General features: G+C 41.7%; 3 protein-coding genes across 6 annotated transcripts in view; 2 read left to right on the top strand and 1 right to left on the bottom strand.

The window, feature by feature from the left end:
* Positions 1 to 34: 34 nt before the first annotated feature.
* On the top strand, positions 35 to 2,397 carry rln1 (relaxin 1). The gene is made up of 2 exons (XM_035607479.2): positions 35 to 865; positions 1,258 to 2,397. Exons 1-2 carry the CDS (start codon positions 670 to 672, stop codon positions 1,593 to 1,595), a joined length of 534 nt encoding a protein of 177 aa, XP_035463372.1. The 5' UTR covers positions 35 to 669; the 3' UTR covers positions 1,596 to 2,397.
* The window catches only part of jak2a (Janus kinase 2a), a 23,615-nt gene continuing 1,968 nt past the window's right edge, over positions 2,227 to 23,873 (bottom strand). For 2 of the 4 annotated variants that reach the window (XM_035607470.2, XM_035607468.2), the window contains exons 2-24: positions 17,464 to 17,749; positions 14,915 to 15,038; positions 14,711 to 14,828; positions 13,906 to 14,051; positions 13,176 to 13,470; positions 12,859 to 12,978; positions 12,338 to 12,495; positions 12,132 to 12,243; positions 11,454 to 11,640; positions 10,447 to 10,568; positions 9,474 to 9,608; positions 9,291 to 9,378; positions 8,691 to 8,818; positions 8,460 to 8,598; positions 8,172 to 8,323; positions 7,613 to 7,763; positions 7,343 to 7,476; positions 6,652 to 6,841; positions 6,102 to 6,226; positions 5,188 to 5,360; positions 4,735 to 4,852; positions 4,400 to 4,513; positions 2,227 to 3,885 (exon numbers count right to left, since the gene is read on the bottom strand). In XM_035607470.2, the coding sequence (XP_035463363.2) occupies positions 3,778 to 3,885; positions 4,400 to 4,513; positions 4,735 to 4,852; positions 5,188 to 5,360; positions 6,102 to 6,226; positions 6,652 to 6,841; positions 7,343 to 7,476; positions 7,613 to 7,763; positions 8,172 to 8,323; positions 8,460 to 8,598; positions 8,691 to 8,818; positions 9,291 to 9,378; positions 9,474 to 9,608; positions 10,447 to 10,568; positions 11,454 to 11,640; positions 12,132 to 12,243; positions 12,338 to 12,495; positions 12,859 to 12,978; positions 13,176 to 13,470; positions 13,906 to 14,051; positions 14,711 to 14,828; positions 14,915 to 15,038; positions 17,464 to 17,725 (3,399 nt within the window). In that variant the 5' untranslated portion in view covers positions 17,726 to 17,749 and the 3' untranslated portion in view covers positions 2,227 to 3,777. Of the gene's footprint in view, positions 3,886 to 4,399; positions 4,514 to 4,734; positions 4,853 to 5,187; positions 5,361 to 6,101; positions 6,227 to 6,651; positions 6,842 to 7,342; positions 7,477 to 7,612; positions 7,764 to 8,171; positions 8,324 to 8,459; positions 8,599 to 8,690; positions 8,819 to 9,290; positions 9,379 to 9,473; positions 9,609 to 10,446; positions 10,569 to 11,453; positions 11,641 to 12,131; positions 12,244 to 12,337; positions 12,496 to 12,858; positions 12,979 to 13,175; positions 13,471 to 13,905; positions 14,052 to 14,710; positions 14,829 to 14,914; positions 15,039 to 17,463; positions 17,750 to 20,361; positions 20,466 to 23,873 lie in introns of all 4 variants that reach the window. The other 2 variants (XM_035607467.2, XM_035607471.2) reach the window with 2 other exon arrangements.
* The window catches only part of LOC118284619 (zinc finger and BTB domain-containing protein 26-like), a 13,742-nt gene continuing 7,479 nt past the window's right edge, over positions 17,611 to 23,873 (top strand). Inside the window, exon 1 of the mRNA XM_035607478.2 lies at positions 17,611 to 17,776. The gene's annotated coding sequence lies outside the window, so the exon portion shown is untranslated. The remainder of the gene's footprint in view (positions 17,777 to 23,873) is intronic.

The following is a 23,873-nucleotide window of genomic DNA, read 5'->3' as shown; positions in this document are numbered from 1 at the left end:
CTTTCATTCTATTCTTTTGGGGTGAATCATCTCTGCCAGTCTTCGGTTTCAGAGCTGAGACTGCGTGAGCAACTTCGAATGAAAATATTCCTTTAATATCACTTCAACGAAGAAATAACATCAAGTACGTCATTTTCATCAATCTAGCCGACGTGTGTGTGTGTGTGTGTGTGTGTGTGTGTGTGTGTGTGTGTGTGTGTGTGTGTGTGTGTGTGTGTGTGTGTGTGTGTGTGTGTGTGTGTGTGTGTGTGTGTGTGTGTGTGTGTGTGTGTGTGTGTGTGTGTGTGTGTGTGTGTGTGTGTGTGAGAGAGAGAGAGAAAGTAAGAGAGGGAGGGATGGAGGGCAGTGGAGGGGGCTGAGGGTTGAGAGCACAGGTTGATGAGTGAACTAGGGACTAAGACTATAAAAGGCTGCGTCCACTGACCAAAGGAGAAGAAGAGGAAGCAACGTCCCCACTGCAACACAAAACAAACAGAAGCATCTTTTTTCAACTTGAGCAGGCGTAACAGAAATCTCCCAAGAAGAAAGAGGGGGAAAAAAAGCACATCAAGGCAACCGGCAGGATTTGAGACACAGATCAGATCCGTGGTGGAACTCGTCCGACCCCACCCGTGCGTCCTCGCAGACCGGCCGGCTCGTCCCGTCCCAGGTTCAGGAGAAGAAGTGAAGATGCTCTGGAGATTTTCTCTCGCCGTGGCCGTGCTGTGCGTCGGCGCCATGTGCAACTGTGTGAAGGCTGATCTGATGAGCCGGCTGGTGATGCCGAGGGACTACGGGGTGAAACTGTGCGGCAGAGAGTTCATCAGGGCGGTCATCTTCACCTGCGGAGGCTCCCGGTGGAGAAGATCCACAGAGGGGGACTTAGGTGGGTTTGACACTCTTATATCTACATTTAAACCACATGTTGAAACACATTGTGATGTAGCCCAGGAATAGTTAGAAATTGATTTATCGGTGAGACTAAAGACGACTGATGTGAAGAAGAGGGGTTCTGTACTTGATTGTAGAAATGTAAAAATTGAAACCACATCAGATGGTGTGTCTTTACACCTCAGAAGTTGCCACCGGGTTTTAATCGGGTGACGACTGTTGGCTGATTGCAGGAACCTCATATTTGACATTTTTCTCATCATCATTCCTCCAAAAAGCATATAACCATATTTATCTCTGCCTTTGACATATAATATACAATAAATTAAATTCACATCCTGTTTGCCCATGGGATAATTCTATATCTATACCACTTTTTCTCTCTAGACTCTTTTACGGTGGAGGACAACCAACCCACCTGGCTGAGTGGAGCGGAGCTCACCGACAACCGCTCTCCCCTTCCCCACATCGTCCCCTCTTCCTCCCTGGCGGACCTCCTGGCTCTCTACGGGGCCGTGGGGGAGAGGCAGCTGCAGCCGCTGAGCGACCCAGGCCTGCTGCAGAGGTCCTGGCCGTCCTCCGCGGTTTTAGGCGAGCAGGACGGGAGTCCGTCGGCGGCCGTCTGGTCCATACCGAGCAAGAGGAAGAGGAACTTTTCTCTGGGCGTGGCGGGGATGTGCTGTAGCCAGGGCTGCACCAAGAATGATATTGGACGCTTGTGCTGAGGAGAGGGTGTGGGTGAGGAAGGAGGAGTTGATACATGAAGGTGTTGTGATGGACAGTGATGAGACAGATGGGGAAGATGGAGGAGGTAAAACGAGGGAGGAGAGCAAGTGCACATCGCTCCAGCTTCATATCTCTCCGTCATATTTCATTTACTCTCCCTGCTTCATAATTTGTTAAAAAGAGATCCTGTTCTGTGTACTTTCAGCATCATTTACAATAAAATTCAAACACTGTGTTAACATGAAACGCTGAGCAGTATCATATATTGTTTACAACACCCTTTTGTTTATGTGTTCGGAGCACTCAACAGCCTCGATAGTGTCTGACTGTTCATACTGACACGTGCAAATATCACACATTAATGTCATTTCAGCTGCTGTGAACGTGTTGCTGCTCTCTGTTCACAACATTACGCCTGCCTTATCATTTTTCTGTCAACAGCCTGAGGACACCAAAACAGATTTTAGTTTTTTTTTTCCCTTTCAGTACAAGCCTTTATTTGACCCCACTGAACAAATCCTACAACACCATTTGTGGCCTAAATGTCTCTGGGAAAAATACAATACGCTTTATATGCAAATAAAAAAAATGCACAATTAGATTTAAAAAGTACAAATTGAACGTCCATAGCACTGCGGTATCTTTTGTTTAATAAAAGTATAAACACTCTGGGGAAATACTACACATCCATATTGATATTTACATCTATCTACACACATACATATGATAAAAGCAGCTGCGTGTTGCAATGAGAAGACAGAACCAGGCTTCACTTCGTTCACACAGCAACAAAGTCAAACTTAAATACACGTAAAGAATAAAAAAACAATTTCATCTCTTCAAAATCCTGTTTTTCTGTTTTGTTTTTGGATTTAAAAAAAAAACAACAACATATATTTAACAAGATACTAATTTGTTACTCAGCCAAACACACATCACAGTAAAAACTGTACGAGTAAAATGAAACGATTAATGCAAAGAAAACACACAAACTGATGATCTTAAGTCAAAGCAAAACAAAAAGTCTCATTCACAACAGACTCGACATGTAGGAAATATTCCCGACGGGCAGAACCTCAGTGTGAATCGCACCCAGAGGAGTCGTCAGACTCACTTTGCTCTCAACAGTGACTCATTCTTCACAATCTTTCATGGACTGAAATAACCCCTGGGTAGAAATTTTTTGTCTTTTTTTATGCTTAAAAATTAAAATCACAAGAGGACCCCTGTCATACAAATCTCAGTTTCCTCTCACAAGCTAAACCCAAATCGCACAACTTCCTGTTCCATGACGTTCGGGAGGCAAAGTTCAACATTTAAAGAAAAGAAAAAGAATCTTGTGACCACTGATAAATTTGTGGTTGACAATGCAAATCACAACTTTATACTCTCCAACCACACGAGCGCTTCGACATCTTTGATTGTGATGAAACCACGTTATACAGCAACAAACTACTGCGGAGAAGCACGAGCACCCTCGCTTCTTTACTTTCAACACGCACTTTGCACATTATCTATCTCGAGTGGAGCCTTGTAACGGTTAAAACTTCAAACTCGATCTATAAAATGTCTGGTTTCAGGTGGCATCAGATGTTTTAACAGTCTGTCAAAATATCCCACGGTCTCTTTGGTTAAGCACAAAAAGTCGCTGCTCATTTTACAACAACAACAAAAAATCAAAGCACAGAGATTTCAACAAAATGCTGCTTTTATACATTTTTGGCACTGATTCAATTTAAGGCTAAAAATACAGAAAATATTTGATTTATAAAAGTATTTCCTTTGTCCACTCAGTGAGTGCCGTCAAATAATACACGTTAACAAACACATAGAAAATGTTCTTGAAGGCATCACAAATGATCTGCTGCCTGATGTCTGATTCAGGTGTAGTGTAGTAATCTGATCATTTGTATATTTCATGTGGCCCCAGAAAGAAGAAGCTAAGAAAGTGGATGTTTTTTCATTGAAGTAAATGTTAATTGCCAGTTAATTTATTGACCGGTAGGTAGATGCACCAAAAAGAAAAAAAACAAACAAGAAGACCGGCTCAGACGAGTGGTGGCGCTGCCGCAGTAGATCCAGACGTTACAGAGACATTCATTGTTCCATTGAGTTCCGTAACGGCTGATTCCCCAGGAGTTTAACGCCTCAAGGTGAAAGGTTCGGGGGGATGAACGCCGCTCACGCTTCCTTGCTGTCTCGTACAATCTCCACACTGTGGATTAATGTCTTGAAAGTAGGTCGCAGTCCCGGGTCACTGCTCCAGCACTCGGCCATGATTTTGTGAAACTGAGGGAGACAAAAGGACAGAACAAAACAAATTCAACAGAAAAAATCTTTCTGCAAAATCATTCTGCACAACGGCAGATCTACAGTTTAAGAAGCAGCTAGGTGGTTTTTAATTTCTTTAATTTCTCCTCAACTATTGGATTAAAATTGCATACACATTCGTATTGTGCCTAGAAGATGAATCCAAACGACTAAGTGATCCCCTGAATTTTCCTGTGGCGCTACCATGATGTTCAAATTTGTGTTATGTGTGTTTATGCCTCTATTTAATATCTACACTTGAGACAGACAGGAAATGTGGGGAAAAGCTATTATTGTGAACATGAAAAAAACAAAACATTTAACATGTTAGCATTTTAACTGTGAGCGTGTTTTTAAACCTTCCAGACCTGAGTTAGTGCACTTGTGAATTTCCTACACAAGGACCTGGTTTGTTTTTTCGATTGACATCAAATCACCGGACATTTTTTTATTCAAACGTGAATTGAAAAGTTGTCTTCATGTTGCCACTGACCTCCTTTGGACAATTGTCAGGAGCAGGCAACCTGTATCCTTGTTTCAGCAGGTCCATCAGATGGTAGACAATCATCTGACCCTGCTTTTCATTCCCCATCTTTTCCATAAAAACCTGGAGAAGGAAAAAAACAAAACATTTGGTTTCCATGAAAACAGCATGGTACAATCTACAACAGAGCAGAGTCCTCGTGAAGTGATTTCTCCCGCAGTTTACAGAACGATCTAATTATACAGCCATTGTTTTATAGCTTAATCAAATACAATTCAGGTTAGAGGATGGAAAATGGCCACATGTCAAACTAAAGTGAAATAATAAAAGAATGAGCGTTGTACTGCTGGTGGGCTGCAGCTCTTGTCGCTGTAAGTGAAGAGTTCGTAGAGGACGACTCCGAAACTCCAAACGTCTGATGCCACAGAGAACTTGCTCTCTGTCAGAGACTCTGGAGCATACCTGCAAAACACCACAACACATACTGCAATGTAATATATAAAGGATGTTGGATAAACACATTAATATTAATGTCAACACTAGTCATACATTACAAGCAGACAGATGTGTGGGCATGAAATCAATAGTAGCCTGGATTCACAGGGACAAATCAAAACTTTCTCCCTGTGTGAATCTTACAATCTCATCTTTAAAACCTGTGTTTAAAGATCAGTCACAAAGGCTCCTGACATCTACAGTAAAAAAAAATGTCAAACCTTAATCCACGTAAATATCACGTCAACAAAAACACGGGAAATACCTTTTTGAACAACAATGTGCGGTGTGTCGTGCATTACCAAAAGATGGGGCTTTCCCCGGGCTCTCGGACTGTGTAGTACTCTTTGTTCTGCGGCAGAACCTTGGTCAGGCCGAAGTCACCGATTTTCACCCTCATCTCGCTCTCCACCAGGATGTTCCTCGTGGCCAGGTCTCTGTGGATGTAACGCTTCGTGGCCAGGTAGTCCATGCCCTGGAAGAGATTCGCGTCATTCGTGTCATGACTACTGTAAGTGTGTGGGGTATGAATATGGCCACACAGAGACAGAAAACTGGTTTAAACATGTACTTACTTTGTTACTACACGGCATACGAAACACGGCAGTCCACTGTTAATAAATATTTAGAGTCCCCCTCCACTCCAAAAGGTCTTTTTCTTCTGTTTCTGTTCTCTAAAGTGTCTGACATTGATTATAGGGACTGAATTTGAATATGCGGGGCAATGACACAGGAAATTTACAGGGCGCGCAGAGGCAGAGGATCATGAGAGGACAGCAGGTGTGTCAGCACACAGTTAGCATTAGCAGTTTATGAAAGCTTTATGGCTGAATCTAGCCGATATTGCCGCGAGCCACCTTGTTGCGCACATTCTTCCACCGGTCAACCTAGTGCTAGCAGCTGTGGTGGACGGGGCACGCGTTATTTGCATATCATGAATATTCATTGTCTCAGAATTCCTCAAAGAGGGAGAGAGTGGATGGTTTCAAGTCCCATTTCAGAGGGTTTTTTAAAAACTTTTTGGGGGAAAAACAATGTTGAACAAAATATTAGGCTTAGCAGATTATTTTTCTATACTTTAAAACGTGACTGGAGGGGGTCTTTAAATTCTAGACCAGATTTGACCCTTGGAAATTGTTCCCAATGTTCAGTACGCCAGTGTGCATGACAGGATTCAGGTGGGATGAAGACAACATACTGCACGACATCACGGTACCTTGCAAATCTGCGATGCGTAGTGCAGCAGTTTCTTGGAATCAAAGTGGTCCTTGTGTTTGATGAGGTAATCTCTCAAGCTGCCGAAGGGGAGGTACTCCATGATCAGCCGCAGGTTCCTCCGTCCTGTGATAGTAAATGATAGTAATATGATAATATATAGATTTATGTGTTTCATGGACAAGGTCATTGACACCCGAGGCAGAGAATGTGGAGATCGTCGAGACGTTATTATGTTGTGCAGGGGTGGTATGAAATGAAATCAATAGCAGTTGTGGTCAGTTAGGTTTGCTCTTTCACGAGTGAAGGCAGATGCTATTACTGTGTTATATATTATTGCCATATGTCAACAGGTCACGTCTCTTTTACTACCATTTTTTGTATCAAATTGTTTCATGTTTATTGTTAATTTGGATCCCCACTAGCAATGCAACACCTACTCGCCCTGGGGTATTTAGAAGACGGAGAGCAGGATATATCATCTCACCCGTTATTGTAATTTTTCCTGACCACTTCGTAAAACACGTCGACGTCAGAAATTATGCTCGTACCTGCGCTGTAGCAGACGCCTTTGTATTTGACGATGTTTTCGTGCTGGAGGGATTTGAGGATCTCGATCTCCCGCTCAAAGTCCCTGATGTGCTCGGCCGTGCTGTGCTGCAGCTTCTTCACCGCCACCACCTCCCCTGTGCTGTCCTGCAGCGGGTCGTACCTGCACATCTCCACGCTGCCAAAGTTTCCCTGCCGCGCGGGGTCGGCGGGAGAACAGACGAATAGATTCAGAAAGAGGAGAGGTGCTAGGATTTCTTCTTGTTTTCATGCTCGTATTAATGATGGAAAAAACTAAATATGAATTGATGCAATCCTATCAACTAGGATGAAATCAGTTAGCTGCATAAAAGAGTTGTGACAGTTGTGACATAATCTATACATTTTATGAGATAATTTGTGATGGCAGCAGAAAACTGCCAATTAATTCAAAATCTGGGTGGAATGTTTGCTACTGTAAATCATATTAAATGCATTTTCGTGCCCCATTTATCAAATTAGGACCGTGAGGCCTTAAAAGTTTTGACAGATTACAAATGATCCAGTGAAATTCTGTATCGTGCACCAACTAAATTTGTCTTGACGAACTAAAACAAGTTAAATCTTACAGGCCAAAGTGTTAAAAACATGTTGCTTACAAAAAGAAAACTCTTTTAATAAGTAAGTAATAAGTATCTCCACAGTGTGTCTCACTTTGCCCAGCTGCTTGAGGAAGATGAGGTGCCTTTCCTCAAACTGGGCGGGCTCCTGGCTCTCAGAGGCCCACGGGAAGCCGATGCCTCTCGTCCTGTTGGGCAACATGTCGCTCTCCACCAGCAGCTCGTAGTCTGCGACGCAAACAGGATGCAAACTCATAATTTTATGGAAATTCTGTGTAAAAACCCTGGATGATTCATGTCTGTGGGACTTGCTACACTCCCAGGATCTGTAGATCTGCCTGTCCGGTTTCATTCGTCTTCCTACCTGGCGTGAAGAGGCTGTTGAGATCTCTGATGATTGCTCTGAAGGACGGCCGGTGTGAGGGCTCGTAGTCCATGCAGCTGTTTATCAAGTTGGCCAGCTCCGTCCATTTGGGAGCTGGCAGCTGGTGCCTGTCCTCATAGAACAAGTTCTTCTGCAGAGGAAAGGTGCCAGGGAGAGAAATAATAGCAGACTTTCTTTAGATTAAAAAAATATATCTATTTAAAATGAGCACTTAGAATTTTCATTTTTACAACAAAAAAAAGGCACAAAATTAAAGGAATAGTTCAACATTTTTGGAGATGTGATAATTTGCTTTCTTCATGAGGGTTAGATGAGAAGAAAAGATACCACTCTCATTTCTGTATGATTGATTATTATTAAGCTACAGACAACAGCCAGTTAGCTTAGCTTAGTATAGTCTAGACGCAGGGGGAAACGGGTAGCCTGGCTCTGTCACATCTCGTCTATAACATTTTCCATAATGTTTAACTATTCCTTTATTGTGCATGACAATCCTCTACGAGTCAATATTCTCAGTGCATCTTGTTGTTTCTGTGACCTTGGAGCAGTCCAGAGTGCTGAGCGGTTTGTCTCCACCACTGCAGATCTCCCACAGGGTCGTCCCGAAGCCCCACTTGTCTGTGGCTAAACTCAGGTTCTGGGGGGTTTCGACGCACTCGGGGGGAACCCACGGGATACGCTCTACCAGCACTGATTAGTGGACACGTAGAGAAAAAAAAAAGGTGACATGAATGGAATACAAGTTAGGGATTATGGAGACAATCAAACACCAAAGAAAAAAGTGGTGATCAGAGGACAGGACGGTACATGCAGCCTTGTGTCTCACCTTCTCTGGGCAGCACAGTGATGCTGATACCAGGGTCACTGAGCTTGATGAAGGGCAGGCTGCCCGTCCTCCGATCCTCCTCTCTGATCAGGAGAACGTTCTTGGCGCAGACGTTTCCGTGAATGAGATTCTTATCCTCCTGTGTGCAGATAGGACAGGGGCGACATGAAATGTCTGACAGAAAACAGCACATGTAACTTGGGCTTATATTGCATATGTCCGTTGTCTTACCAGGTAGTGCATGGCCCAGGCCAGCTGCTTGGCCACCTCTAGCTTCCATGTGATGTTGACACAGCTTTTATTCTTCTTCAGGTAGGTGTCCAGGGAACCAAATTTACCGTACTCCTGCACCATCATGTCTGACAGGCGGATGAGAGGGAGATGATTTTTCTCATTCAAACGTCTATGCATATTCAATATCTTCTCAACAAAACTCTCCCATTCAACACGTTGATGGTTTACTGTGGTGTATTCATGATGCACACAAAAACAAAAACACGGCAACTCAGCAATTTCTTCATCCCTATATTCGGCATCTGGTCCAGTTTAGGTATTACTTTCCCACATGTGAATCTGGTGTTGGTCGCAAATAAATAAACTTGCCTTTGAACTGAAAAGTTCTTGAGAATTGTTAGGCAGTGGTCCATTAGTGACTTGTTGAATACGAGGACTTAATCCAGTCCATATTATTTCCTCCCTGTTTCATTTATTCGGTGTTTGACTGACCACCTCCGTTTTGTCTTGTTCTCAACACAGATCTTAAAACTGTCACTGTTACTAGCCACAGGTGAAAACAATGCCTTCCTTTGTGTGTGTTTGTTGTAAACTTACTCTCATCGCCACAAACACACACGCCGTAGTTGAGGACTAAGTGCTTGTGGGAGAGCTGGCTCATCATGCTGGCTGCTTCAAAGAACGACTGTGAAAACAGACGGGAAGAGAAGGAAATTTGATTTGAGATGTTTATCTAATCAGATCCACCCACTTGCCCGTGCAGCCGCTCAGCGAACCAACCTCGGAATAACTGCGATGGGCCTTGTCCAGGATCTTGATGACGACGTCCATCTGGTGCATCTCTCCGTAGTCTCCCAGCTCTTTCCTCACACCGCAGAAGATCTTGGTGAAAGTTCCTTGGCCCAGACTCTCATTCTACAAACAGTTTCAACTGTTATGTTAAAGAAATCTGCTTTGCAGTGCATCATCTCAATTTTCAAGAAGTCAAAGAATCAGTTCTCTCTACCCTGTATATACAAAGACTGATAAAACACAAAGATATGATGACAGTGCCGATATGAGACTGACATTTTGATCACTGAACAAATGAGCTTGATAATGTCAGACCAACCTGACACATGTTGTCATCTGAAATAAAAAGTGTATGACAAATAAAAAAATAAAGGACACATTTTGAAGCTTCATCCCTGATTGAACCACACGTATCGGAGAAACGTAACTTTTCTTAAACTCCTCTTGTGTCATGTCACAATCTTATCTAAATTCTTATTCTCATTGTTAGCGAGGCGTCTTAGCACCAAAGAGGAACTGACTCATCTATTAAATCTTGCAGCTTCCTCACGAGCCCAGAAACCAAACTCAACAATACCCCAGCCTCTCGCCTGGCTTCCACCAAGTCCTGACTCAGCCGACTAGAACCTATCCGACCAAATAGCTTGAACCCAAGATCCGACAAAATACATTTCAAGACACAATGTCCTACACGACAAAACAGGCAGATGAAACACTACACACAAAAATCAGTGAGAAGATATTAAAGCAATCCAGGAAACCATCCCCCTGAGCTCTGTGATGAGAGGAGCAGCGTGTGTGACAAACCTAAAGTGCTCAAACAACAGAAAATATGCTGAGAGATGCTTTGATCCTATACTTTTATACAGCCTACCAAGACTGAAGATATGGCCGAGTTATGTGTGTCTGTAAACTCTTTCTGCCGAGAGAAGAAGCTATAGCAAGAAGACGACAATCTTACGATGGCGAGGTCCTCTTTGCGGATCTTGTGGAAGACCATCTGGCTGACGTGTTTGTGGAGGGAGGGGGAGAGAGGAACCTCCGGCCCTTGGTTATTTCTACACACCAGAAGGTTGGATTTATCTGAAGAAAGTGGACAGGGATCAGAATCCGTCAGTCACATTTTGACACTTCACCTGACAAATTAAATGGCAAAGCTTTGCGATTTGTTTTTGGGACCTTACAGACTGGTAATTTGGGTCGGAGCTGGAAACTTGTTGAAGTAATCATATGTCATGGTGGCTAAGTTGTGCTGGGTAGTGACATTTTAAATGAAATTTAAAGTATATAACACAGATTATACTGCATTATGTCAAAAAATGCAGTTAATTAATATATATATATATATATATATATATATATATATATATATATATATATATTTCTATCAGTTATTAAATTATTTCTCAAAAATTTTGTACAAACTGTCTGCCCCTTCGCATGGTGCCAAGCTGCCGCTTATTATTATGTGAAAAATGAAAGCGGGAGCATGTGAATGAGAGAGCGAGATGGAGCTCAGAGAGCCGTGAGTTGAGGATTAAGTGCTAATGTGCTGAATGAATTTAGTGCTGCGCCCTGTTTGGCCAGATTTCGAAAACCCAGTTATAGCTGCGTGGTCCATGTTGTCAGAAGTTGGACCATCGTGTAATTAAGTCCAACCCACCAATTAATATGCTGCAAACTTGACAAGGCAAAGAGTTTTTCTTCTTTATTGGCTTAAATTAAACGGGCATTCAACAAACTCTTCTTATAAAAAGCTTTTCTTTATTTTATTTTGTAAAAGAATAACAATTAAAGAAATTGTCCTATGTTGAGTCCTACAATATGAAAAGTTCTCAGCTGTACCTTGAAGGAAAACTGCTCATATTGGATTTTAAGTGAGCAGAATTCATACTATTTTTCTAGGTGTGTTGACCTCTGTGTAGGGATACACATGTGCACATGTTGGTCTTGCGTGTGAACACTGACCATTGGGACTTGGTGGGCAGCACCTGGTCAGCTGAAACGTGTACCCGTCTGTGCGCAGCGCCTCCTTCTGATAGCAGTGCAGGAGTTCCCTCAGCGAGCCGAAGCTCCTCTTGGCTCCACTCAGAATGTATTCTCCCGACTCCACCTTCTTGATCTGACAGTGCTTGTAGTCCACCATTGTTTCGTACTGAAAAATCAAATGGACATTAATTTAAATCAAAAGATAATGATGACGATCAAGAGTTGAGCTGAATTGTCAGCAATGTTGCTTTTAACAGACCAGTGAACAAATACTTTTATTTTTTTCAGAAACATGCCCTCTTGCTCTCTTCTTCCAGAGATTCTCCTGCTGTATTCTCACAGTGGCTCACTCAGACATATTCTGTAAATTTGACGAGGGGGCCTGGCAGGAAAATGTCTAGACTCAAGTGTATGTCTGAAAGAAGATTTACTCTTTACCTGAACAAAGACTGTCATACCAAAACACATTGTATTTACATTAAAGGGGAACAGCCCTGATTGTTGTGTCATAATGTTTTAGCCAATGGAGGAGATAATCTGATCTAATATAATCTGATCTGCTGGGATGCATGTGATCATGAAGCAAAGATGTATATGTCCAGTCACATGAAAAATACTATACTTCACGGTGATAACGGTCCAACATTAACTTCTTACCCCCACGACAAAGGACATGAAGTATTTGTCGTAGTCTCTCGGGCTGCAGCGGAGGATGTACAGGCCTTGGTGGTTGCCAGAGCGACGCAGCTTACTAATCGTAAACTCCATCCTGTGATCAAAGAGACAGAACGTGTCTTTGTGTGTGAGTGGGTGTGTCTGTGTGAGTGCATGTGTGATGTGCTTGCATATGTGTGATTACTCACGACACGGGGCCGTGGTAGTAGCTCTGAATGCACTCCAGAAGTCTTGGTGGAGCCACCTCTTTGCACAGGTAGTGATGGGCATCGGCGACGAGTCTGTAATATCCGTCAACGACTGATACAAATGACAGAGCTTCTGCTGGGGAATGAAACTCCAGTTCCTTTGTGGTCAGACATTGACACGAGAGAGAGAAGACAAAAAAATCTATCATTCAGTACCTAATTTAAACTTTAAAATTCAATCTACTGTAATTCTGTATATTGTATATGTATTTAAGTAATTAGGTTAGCACAAATTAGCACATTTAAGAATATTATCAAACTAGTGACACTAAATAAGTTAAATTGATCGTCTTTATGTACCGTAACTAATTTGCTGATACAAATTGTCTGAACCACTCGAGCACTTTGCTTTCAAAAACAAGTCTATTGTTCATTGGGAAACACATAACTGATACAACTAGATTAGAAAATAGTAAACAAATGTATCATTTTCAGGAGTGATAGAAGTAGATATACTGTACCAGGAACTTGCTGTCCTGTCTGGTGATGGTAACTATGCGACTCTCTGCAGAGCCTTCCTTATTAGACTGTTTTATGCTGATGTCAATCACCTCTGGGAAGTCACAGTATGTCTGTAACTCCTGGAGACCCAAAAAACATTAGCATTCGTATTAGATGAAGACACACCTGTGCACTCTTGATGTGACAGTTTTTTTTTTTAACCAACACCTTGAGCTCCATCTATTGGCAAAAAACAGCCATGATAAGAGTGATACTGCCGCCAACTGGTAATGTGCAAATGCATAATTACCATGGCAACATGAATAAATCTCCTCACCTCATTTTCCCCCTCTTCCAATTTCCCTTTCGACTGCTGGATGCCCTTGTTGCCCATGACGACGATGGTCACCTCGCGCGCAGAGAGGTCGGTGACCTGAAAGCGCTCGGAGAAGAGGGGCGGCAGCAGCGTCTCCAGGTTCATCAGGTATTTGAGCTTGAGGTTACACACCGTGGCCTTGCACTCGCTGAACTGCTGGACGAACTTCTTGAAGCGATAGCGGATCCTCTTCCGAGTAAAGATGTTGTACTCCTGGATGCGGCTCCGCATGCATTGCGGCAGGAATGATTTGTAGCTGACGGGAGGGAGGACGAGGGGAAGGTGGTGAGATGGACGGAGTTGGACAGTGCATTAGCATACAGATCAGATATTAGAGACACATTTTCAACTTTAACTATTATCTCACACGGAGATAATTAATTCAGCCGCATGCACACGCATAATGAAACTATCTTGATGCTCAATGTGTCCAGAGAAGCCAAAGCACACTGCTTTGAAATGGTTATTCATATGCTCTACCACATGCACACAAGTATAACAGCGATTATGTAGTTAAGAGAGTCGGCAGCATACATGTTAGGCTGGAATTTGGGCTCGGACAAGATCAAGATTTTATTCCTCTGGGAAAATTTCTCCTTCCCCTTGTTTAGATTGACTACTGTACATATTACAATCACCATAAAATTTTGTTACATTATGCCGGTATCGCTTGTGGGTGAGAGCATCCTACCTGGTGTCATTACAGATGTCCACAGGTGACTGACCGCTCTCTTTAGCAAGCCTCATCATGTCCAGCACCGCCATGCCCAGACACTCCTCCTGGGACTCGTGGCTCACCGGGATTTGAACCCAGCCACCGAGAAAGTCACTACGCCACTGGGGAACAAAAGAAAACAAAACACAAGATGCAAAAAATTGATGATGCAGGAGAGCAATTGGCTTTAAAAAAAATGGTTTTAAACATTTTCAGTTGTCGGACTGAGGTGTGCCACATTTGATTTCAGAAAAACCTAGATCTATACAGTAGTATCAATCAAATTGACAGATTATAAACTCTTAATGTCACAATAAAAAACACAGTATTTTAAAGAAGTACAAGTAAAGCTCAACAGGAGCAGGCATCTGATTTTTCAAGATCTTATCTTGCTGATGTTTTATACATAAATTTGATTAAAAAAAATGCATGCACGCACACACAGTAGTATGAACACAAAGAAACACACAGAGTGCAAAGAAACCCTGACATGACCATGGTCCCAATATGAGCCTCTTAAACATTCTCACTACTCCTGTTTTCTCAACTTACACAGAAGAATGTGTTGACATGACAGACAGGGGAAACAATCTATTTGTATCTCTCACCACCATGTTTATCTTTTTACTGGGGGAAAAATATGGCATTAGTCTTGAACATGCTGTCCTGTAGTTTGCACCCAAAAACAAACGACTGATCCCCACTAAGGAAACTCCCACATTTTGAAAAAACAAAATTAAAAAGGCATAGAACAAATGCAAAAGAAATCACAAAGACTAACCTGGAAAAACAGGTATGTCATTACACAATCATCCATCACCGGGGTCTCCATCCCCTTGGACACACCGTAGCGATGGGCATCAAACGAACTGTTGTTATACCAGCCAGGAAAATAGTATCTGGACAAAAGAGGAGACCAGAGAAGTAAGAAAGGACATTAAAAAAAATGTTTTATTAAAGAGTGACTAAAAACATCACAGTCTACCTTATTCGGAAGTGCAGGTTTTCACTGGCTGACTGGTTGAGTTTAAATATGTGATTGGGAGGGAACCATATCCGGTCACTTTCCCTCATCAGGCCAAACAAGTTGCAGTACACTGGAGCAATCCCTTGAAAGAAAGAAAACAATCATCTTTTTTTTTTTTTTTATATCAAATGACACTGAGTCAAGTCATTCAAATGTTTATAATATAACACATAGTTTTATTCTGGCACTTAAGGTCCATTAAAAACACCTATTGTACCTTGTTTGGTCGGGACCAATTGACCAAAATTTGGTCCGACCAAAACATGTGGTTTCTGTCCGGATCAAACCGAACCATGGTTCGGTTCGTTAGCAGTGTGAAATATTTTTGGGGATGGTTCGGACTTTCGGACCAAACACAGCCAACGTAGGTGATAATGACAGGACATCGGTATGCTATGTAAAGGTCTTAAGTGCGCTCGAAAATTTGCAATGTGAAACCCAAACTAACCAATCAAATCTATGCAACCGACGCAACAAAAATTTGAGCATTGGTTCGGACTTTCAAGTGTGAAAAACGACCTAAGACTCACTGGAAGATTGAGGTTGTTCCTTCAATAACTGTTGCAAATACAGCATTTTCTTTTATCCATTTCAGTCACTGTGTTTCCGTGGGTACTGGGTTCTGCCAGTGCCTCTTATTCATATTGATAGTAATAAGAGAGCACACTCATGTACCACTCATGTCTGACATAAAGAAAGGAACTGGTTTTCAACTCTTTCAGTTCCTAAAAATGAGCTGCCATTTAACAACTGACCAATATTTAGACATAAGCATAGTCATGCGTATACTTTATGTTTACACACACACACACACACAACAGTGTGTGTTGTGGTAGCACTGTAGACTGCAACACACACACAACAGTGTGTGTTGTGGTAGCACTGTAGACTGCAATCAACTGCGCTTTCACAATAATGTTTGATGAGAACCAGCTCACTTTTCTCCACAGTGTACTTCAGTGGAGTTAGTTGTTACTTTTACCTCTACATCTGACAATAACATGTCTGCTTGTCTTTCTGACCATTTCAACAATTTCCCACGGCCAATTTCCCCCTCGCTACTACACCAGTAGTAGCGAGGGGGTTTTATCAGACGAGACAAGTGTTTCAATAGCAGTCAAATGTGATCACACTGGAGGAAACACTCACGACAGTGACGCAACGGTGTGGGGATGGGAGCGCCGCGTAAGAGGAAGTATACTCAACCACAACAGATCAAGGCAAGTCAAAGTTCTAACAAAGTTGATCTATAGGTAAGTACCACCTTGTATCATTTATCAAAATATAAGTGAATTACTGTATTTACACACTTTAGGAGCTGTAGCTCATTGCATTATATGTTATACAGCTCAAAAATACACGTCATACCTTTTACTTCAAATGTTGGACTTTAAATTTGACTTAAATGTTTCCAAATTTCTCACTGAAAGGCCAAAAAATTCACCTCCTATCAAAATCAAATCATATTTGGGCTGGTGAATATTTGACTTCAATCAGGTGGCGATGTCACATCCCATCTATCGCATCACCAGATTTCACCTGATAGTTTGTCTGATAACTAATAAATAATAAATAATAATATTTCCTAATACCAAACCACAGGGTAATGAGTGACCAGGAAGAGAGGGTACATTGACATCCCTCAACTGATTATTATTTGACCGTGGTTAAACCACGACAGGGAGAATGGAAGAGTTAGACAGATGGAGGGAACGTAGCAACATTGATGAGAAACAGACCAAGAGTAGGAAATTACACAATGAAAACATAGAAAAGAAAGGGGATACAGAAAAGGCGGAAGATAAAAAGGAGAGAGAAGGGGGTTTGTTTCTTATCAGGCTGAGAGAGAGGGAGCAAGACAGTATGGCAGAAAGAGATAGAGCTGTAGCAGAACGGAAAACAGACACAACAGTCGACAACTTCCTGATTTGAGTTTGCTAAAAACAGAAGGCAAAAAATGCAGACGGAGTGCCGTCGCTCTGTTTCCCCGTAATAAACACAAGAGTTTCTTGTTGAGATGAAGGTTTGGAGGACTAACACACACAGACTGGATATTTCCCAGACAACAAGTGGTTGGATGGTTTAAAGGTACATGATGACATTTATATCACCAACATTAAAATGACAACATTTTCACAGGGTGCAAGGAAAATGATATCACCTCAGCTGATGAGACTGATTCATCGAATGGATATATTATAATATATATAATACTTATCCCCCCACACTTCACATTATAACTGAGGAAGGGCGAGAAGCTGACAACTGCAAATCATTGACCAGCTTTCAGCGACCAAATTTATACAGGTACTAGACATTTGCTCCAAGAATAGTCCAGTTGTATTGATTTGAACAAGAACAGACAAGGTCCTGGGCCGCCATAATCTGCCAGAACCAGTGTGACACTACATGGATCCTACATAAACTAATGTTGCTCATCAACGATGAAACTGTGCTGTGTGTGGACACTGGGTAGACATAAGAACTGAAATCCACTTGTGTCTCACCACAAGCTTTCGCTGAGGCAATGCAGAGTTCCTCCACTACGTACTCCCCGGGAGGAAACGTGAGCACACTTTCCGAGCGTGTGGCCGCATCCCCCCCTCCAGCCTTCCCCAGGTAGTAAAGGTGGACAGTGAGACATGTGGCGTCCACGTCCTGCTTGGGGTCGAGTGCCGCGGCAGGGTTGAGGTCCGGCCGGGGGCCATTGTGGTTTGCTGTGGGAACAGAGGTGGGCGGGTCCATTTCTGTCAGCATGATACAGGCCATGTGCTGCCTGAAACAAACATTCACCTGTCAGAGACAAAGAAAACGTGACAGGTAAGAACAAGATTATAATGTGTATCCCTCTCTATAACCATAAACTGTTTAGTGACACAAAATGATGATTGATTACTTCATGGTTGCTTATCAGAACACATAATTACAAGACGGCAGTGCTTAGGCTTACTGTACCGACTGCACTGGGCTGCCATCAGTGGTTTTGGACTCCAAACCATATGCACATGCTGCCATTGTTCAACATTTTAATCATTTTAAATGACCGCAGATTACTCTATCTCATCCTGTTTTAGGATATCTGCTGATGCATGTTTGTAACAGACATTCTTTAGAAAAGTTCCATAGTCTTTAGCTATGCTAGCAGCATGGCTAAACGATGGCAATGTTTGACCGTCAGTCTCCGACTTTGGTCATGACGGAAATATCTCAACAAGGACTGGATGGACTGCCATTAGATGTCAGTTATCCATGAGGTGTTCGAAAATGATCTTGTTTTCTTTTCTTGTAGCATCATCAGCGTGTTGATGTTCGTGGTTTTGAGTGCAATGTCCTGACAACCTTATTGGATGGATTGCCTTTGCATTTGATGCACACAATCAAGGTCCTCTCAGGACATAGTGTGACAGCTCTGATGATCCCCTTACCATAACGTTAATTTGTCCAATGCTAATAACAATCCCATCATCAATATTGATTTTGGTCCAAACTACAGCAGCAATCTTAGTATACTGTGTTTGCGCTAAACTAACATGGTGAACATGGAAACATTATTGTTGCTATTTAAAATTTTGTGTGTTGTTTTTGTGCCGCACTTCCTCTTAACGGTATTGACTTTTAGCAGCTGACAGTAACACCCTTGTCTGGTCAGGCTATATCCTCTCAAGGGTGCGATGCTGTGTGCATTAGACTATTTTGAACGTGTAAGTGTACTGTAACATGGTTATCATGGTGGTCACATGATCACAAATGTTGCGTGTCATCAGACTCTGCCACTCTGCTGGAGCAGACTAGCGCAGTCTGCTTCAGTGCTCGACTTGAAAACGTGTATTTGTCGTCCCATATTCTGTTTAATGTGTATTCCCTCCTCACAATTCAATGAAATTAGGCTTTTTTAGATTGTAACCAACAAGAACAAAAGCTATGAAATAACAACAGTAACAAAATACTGGTTGTTGTCTAAAGAGTTGCGCCCATTGTTCTGCAGCTCTGGATTTAGTGAGGCTTTTTTTTTTTTAAATAATGTAAAGTCGTTTATATATGGATCCAAAGCTGCATATTTATATGATGATAAAAACAGAATATGGTACAGAGAGCTATGTCGTATAAAAATTAATAATCTCTGAGCTGGAGAGACTAAGTGTTTTTATGTTTGTTTTTTTTGCCAATGATGTACAGTATCACCATAAACATAGAGAAACACACAATCAGTACTGATTGATATGCAAACATAATGGTTGTCCAAGAAACAGCCTGATAACTTTTTCTGAAGAAAATACTGGAATGCTTTGGTTACCATGCCAGGAGTTGCTGAATGCTTCTCTACACTCTGATCGACCTTGAGTCCGTCAAGATGTAACAAGATGTAACAAATAACTCACTGCTGTCTTCAACCACACTGCTCCATAGCATATTAGTTGTGCTTCATTCAAACCTGCCGACTGGCCTTTTCTGTGTGGCGTTTCCATGTTCTCCAGCAGGCTGCTACAACTTCCTTCCACCGCAGATATGCAGGTTTATCAGCAGCTCTAAGTTGTGTGTGAGTGTGAATGGTTGTTTGTCAGCCCTTTGACAGACTAGTGACCTGTCCAGTTGCCATGAACCTCAAAGTGTAGGCAGAATAGCTAACGAATGAATGTAACTTGATGTTGTCATACCAACCTAATTTTACTTTTTGATTAATACATGTAAGACTTCAAAATACTCTTGCTTGAAAATGTGCATTTAAGTGTTTTTGGGATCCTGATTGATTAATGATGCATGTTTTAGGATTTGGAACATTTGAACCTTCACAGGCATTTCATGTTTGACAAGAACCAAGTACCTAGTGTCATGTATTGTACAGCACAGAGGTGGGTGCAAAGTAAACGTAAGAATGTTGTCAAAGTATTATGAAGAGTCTTGTTTTGGTGTACAAGCCCTCAGGAAGCGATGCTGAACGTTAGCAATGCTACAGAGTTGAAGGGTAGGAAAGAGACCTCGCTCTGAGGAAGATCAACACGTGTAAAGAATACAGGAAAACACTGCCCCCTCACCAGTGTGTTTACACACCCAGACGTTTATCATGAGGCAGACAGGCAGAGAGTTCGACCGGTTCCTCTCCGGGTCTTATCAGGCCCTTGGTGCTGCTAAAGGTCAGAGCTATCAGCTCGGACACATTTTGCTCTTAAAGGCTGCTCCGCTCCACAGCTGACCGCTAACCCCGCCTCTTCAATTATCCTCTGGGTATTTTGAACTTTTGCACAGATAAAATAATCATGGACAGTCGCTAAATCATTTTGGAAAAACTACTGGAAATGTGCAATTACTGGCTATGTTGCACAACTCAATGCAGTCTACTTGGTAAAAGGTTGAATGGTCTGCTAAATCAATTTGAGACTGCATTAATGGCTGCAATTCATACCGACCTATGTATTTATGTTGTTAAGAATTTGTGTCATGTGCAGCTGTGCTCCCTTGCATCGCTGCACCAGAAGGTAGGGATGGGAATGAACCAGTGACTCCAGATACCCTATGTAAACAAAAAAACATTAAAAGTTATAAAAAGATTGTTGTGGTATTTTATTAAGAGGCTTGCCAAAAAAGAACTTCTAACTAAGAAAATGATATTGAGCAAATCATACTGCAAGGCAAATGCAATCAGGCTTTAACAAAGGGATGAAAACTGGTACTGAAATTACAACAATACAGAACGATCCACTCGACCTGAAAAGACATCTCGATGAAAAATGAATCTGCGACATTTCTGAGTCATTGTTTAATCTATGTCTTGTGCAAAAATAACAAAATAAATCCCTGGTTTTAGCCTCTCATCTTTGTTAATAATTTCAGAACTCAAATCTTTTTTTTCCTTCTTTTTTTTAACTGTTGAACAGACAAAGAAAGCTGACTGACAACAGTATGCACCCTAACTTAGATAGATGATTAATTCAGAAAATAACATCACGTTCACCTATAAAACAGTAGCAATACAAAGGGAGGCTACCATGAGACTTCTGACAACTCTGAGAGAGCTACAGGTTTCACTGCATACTTTAAAAGAGTCACAGCTTTATGAAGCAGTAGACTTGGTAAACCGACATCAGCAGAAACACATAATCCCAAACACTTTGCCTGTGCTGTATCTGATCATTGAGAAAACGCCTAAAAACCAACAACAGAGGACACCCAGTGTGGGTACTTTTCCATACTGTAAGCTTGGTACACAGGACGGTGTGGTGATCGATCGGCTTGCTTACATCTTTAAACGGCTGTTCTAATCGCACTGGCGCATGATGAAAATGTTTCGGCCGACGGAGAGGAGAGTGCACACCAACATCGGCAAGTGGGAAAAATACATCCATTGTCTGGGAGGTTCGGAGGAGCATACGAAGTGGGAACACACAAAGCCATCACAACTATGCAGCCAGGGGCTGATGATTTTCTCTGATGAAAGGCAGATATTTATTTAACCGCTCACATAAGTGCTACGGGATTCAGTAGTGAAACAACATGCAACTTTCAGAAGAAGAGATACATGAAACTGCTGAAAACCTGCTGGCCAGTGCTGATGAAGCACGTAGCACATATTTTTGCTAAAGCAGAAGAGGATATAGCTGACTGACTGATTGCACAGCGACAGAGGAGCTGTTCAGTCGTGGCTGCGTTAGTCATAAATTACTCATTTGAGTCTTTGAGGATGGATAGAAACGTTTTCATGTAGTTTTTCATGTCTTAAAAACTAACACATGGCAGTCATTTCTGAGATCAATGTGATTTTAGTCTGTGTCATACCTTCTCCTATAAAAGGTTACTCCCCCCCTTTTTTCCCCCTTATCGTCTGTTACCACATGCTAGTAAGATGATCAATCAAAAGAGGGCAACATTAGGCCTGGAGAAGCTCACCAAAAAACATTGGTTTGATAGCGGGGTGAAATTGTCACTGACCAAAAAGTATGATGAGAGTTTTGTGTCTAAAGTTTATTCAAGTCCTTTGTGCAGCTGCTTATCCACTTCAACTTTATCAATGCAACACTGTGGTGGATTCACACTTCCCCAGTGCATACAAACACTTTTTTAAACATGGTTCTGAATGTTGGTGTATTCTATGTCTGCCGTGTCCTTTTTATTCATTGATGTAGTAACAACACAGCCCTTTCTTACAGTTTTCTCTTAATGAAACAGCCTTTCATAAGAAGGCACATTCAGTGTACTCTCTTTTGTGTGAGTAAAAGGCATTACAGGAATCTTTGTCAGAGGAACTTCCCATGAAGGGACCCACATTTAAAGTTACAATCGTAGCTGAATGTTTTCCACGTTTAAAAATAACCTCCGGCCAGCAGTGTACATTGTGTTATGTGCTGGAATCAGTGGGTCATCCCCGAACATCCCACAGGCACCATATTTAGCGTCGCATTGGCCTCTCTCATGCCCTTCGGCCCTCCTTTACAATCTTTAAGATATCATTTGTCAACAAATGTAATGTAATCAAAGCGAGATGTGGGAAATACAGGCACGTCCTTTCCCTGTATACAAAGGATGTGTGTTTCCTCAGTGTTGGCTCTGGCTTTGTTTGAAGGACAGAGACACTGTGTTTAAAAAAAACAGAAAACTTTTTTGTCAAAGAGATTCCTCTTCTGAGAGGCCTCCTATTGTTTAAAAATCATGAATGGAGACTTAATTAATGGGAGAATACACTTGTAGAGATGATCAACACTGTAAGCACTTTGTTACCAACTGTCACGTGTTGGCAAAGATTTTCATTCACCCACGTCAAAGGCAGTGAAGTTGCCTAAATCAATTCATTTATCTTCAAAAAGATAAATGAATCAAGGCCCCCGGAAACATTTTTGTCTTCCCCTTAAACCACACCAAACCACGGTGTGGGATGTTTTCATTCACTCGAGTTCACATCTAGCCGTGAGTCCCTCTATAGTCCGGCTCTCCTAAGATTGTACCAGACTTTATTTGGGCAAAAAATGATGTGAAAAACAAGCAGATGAAGCTTTGCAGTTGCTGCGTGTTCAACAATTTTTTTCTCCATTACAGCAGCTCTATGTGACCTTAATGGAGCTTACAGAAAGTCACATGTGACCCCTAATGCAAGGGGAAGCAAGTTTAGTATCAAGGGTTGGGGGGGTGGGACTGAAATATTGAAAACAAAACTGCTTCCCCCTCTCAAATCTGGAAAACTGATAGGGAAAATCAACTGACTGCTCTGAAGACAATCAACTAACCTTAATTTGTATCTGATAAAACCAATTTCAATAGAAACAAATGCAGTCTGATAAAAACAGCTCTGCAATAAACCCTGCCAACACAAAAGTTAGAGTCCTGGTGTTTTTCCAAACCACTGCACATTTTTGGCCTTCTTTCACAAGGCAATACTTGCACTCTTTTATAATACACTTGTATACTTCTATAATATATCTTGTATATATACCTGCAACATGAATATAGCTTTTAATAGTCTTTTCAGAGACTTTTCCTATTTTTATTGTATATTTTGCTATATTTTCTTATCTACTTCGCCTTTGACTCTTGCTGCTGTTGCTGTAACAAGTGAATTTCCCCGGCGTGGTATTAATAAAGTCTTATCTTATCTTAGTTTGTTGAGTTGATTCAAGGATAAGTGAATCATATTTTCTTTCTACACCTAACGGTCTAAACTCTAACGGTCACCAGACCTCATCACTTGATGCTGATTCTCATACTGAAAACTCATTAAAAAAAGTTAAAAAAAACTAATTTAACAGCATTAAACGACTGTAAAGCAAACACCAGACTGATAAATGGACATGGCTGATACGCTGCACTAATATTGATTTATCACAGATTTATCAGTATCGGCAAAAAAAAAATTAGTATTATCAAAATAGTTTTGCCGATTAATTTTCTGCTGATCAAACTAGTCGTTTAATGGTTCCAAAACTGGAGCATT

Source organism: Scophthalmus maximus, chromosome 20 (assembly GCF_022379125.1).
Source record: "Scophthalmus maximus strain ysfricsl-2021 chromosome 20, ASM2237912v1, whole genome shotgun sequence".
Lineage (NCBI taxonomy): Eukaryota > Metazoa > Chordata > Actinopteri > Pleuronectiformes > Scophthalmidae > Scophthalmus > Scophthalmus maximus.
The sequence above is the reverse complement of the archived record's forward strand: the minus strand, read 5'-3'. Positions and strand labels throughout refer to the sequence as shown.

What these genes read in the sequence shown, in the direction of transcription:
- rln1 (XM_035607479.2), top strand. Translation starts at nt 670, where the DNA reads ATGCTCTGGAGATTTTCTCTCGCCGTGGCCGTGCTGTGCGTCGGCGCC. An exon ending in ATCCACAGAGGGGGACTTAG is followed by an intron (nt 866 to 1,257) that starts GTGGGTTTGACA and finishes TTTTCTCTCTAG; the next exon opens with ACTCTTTTACGGTGGAGGAC.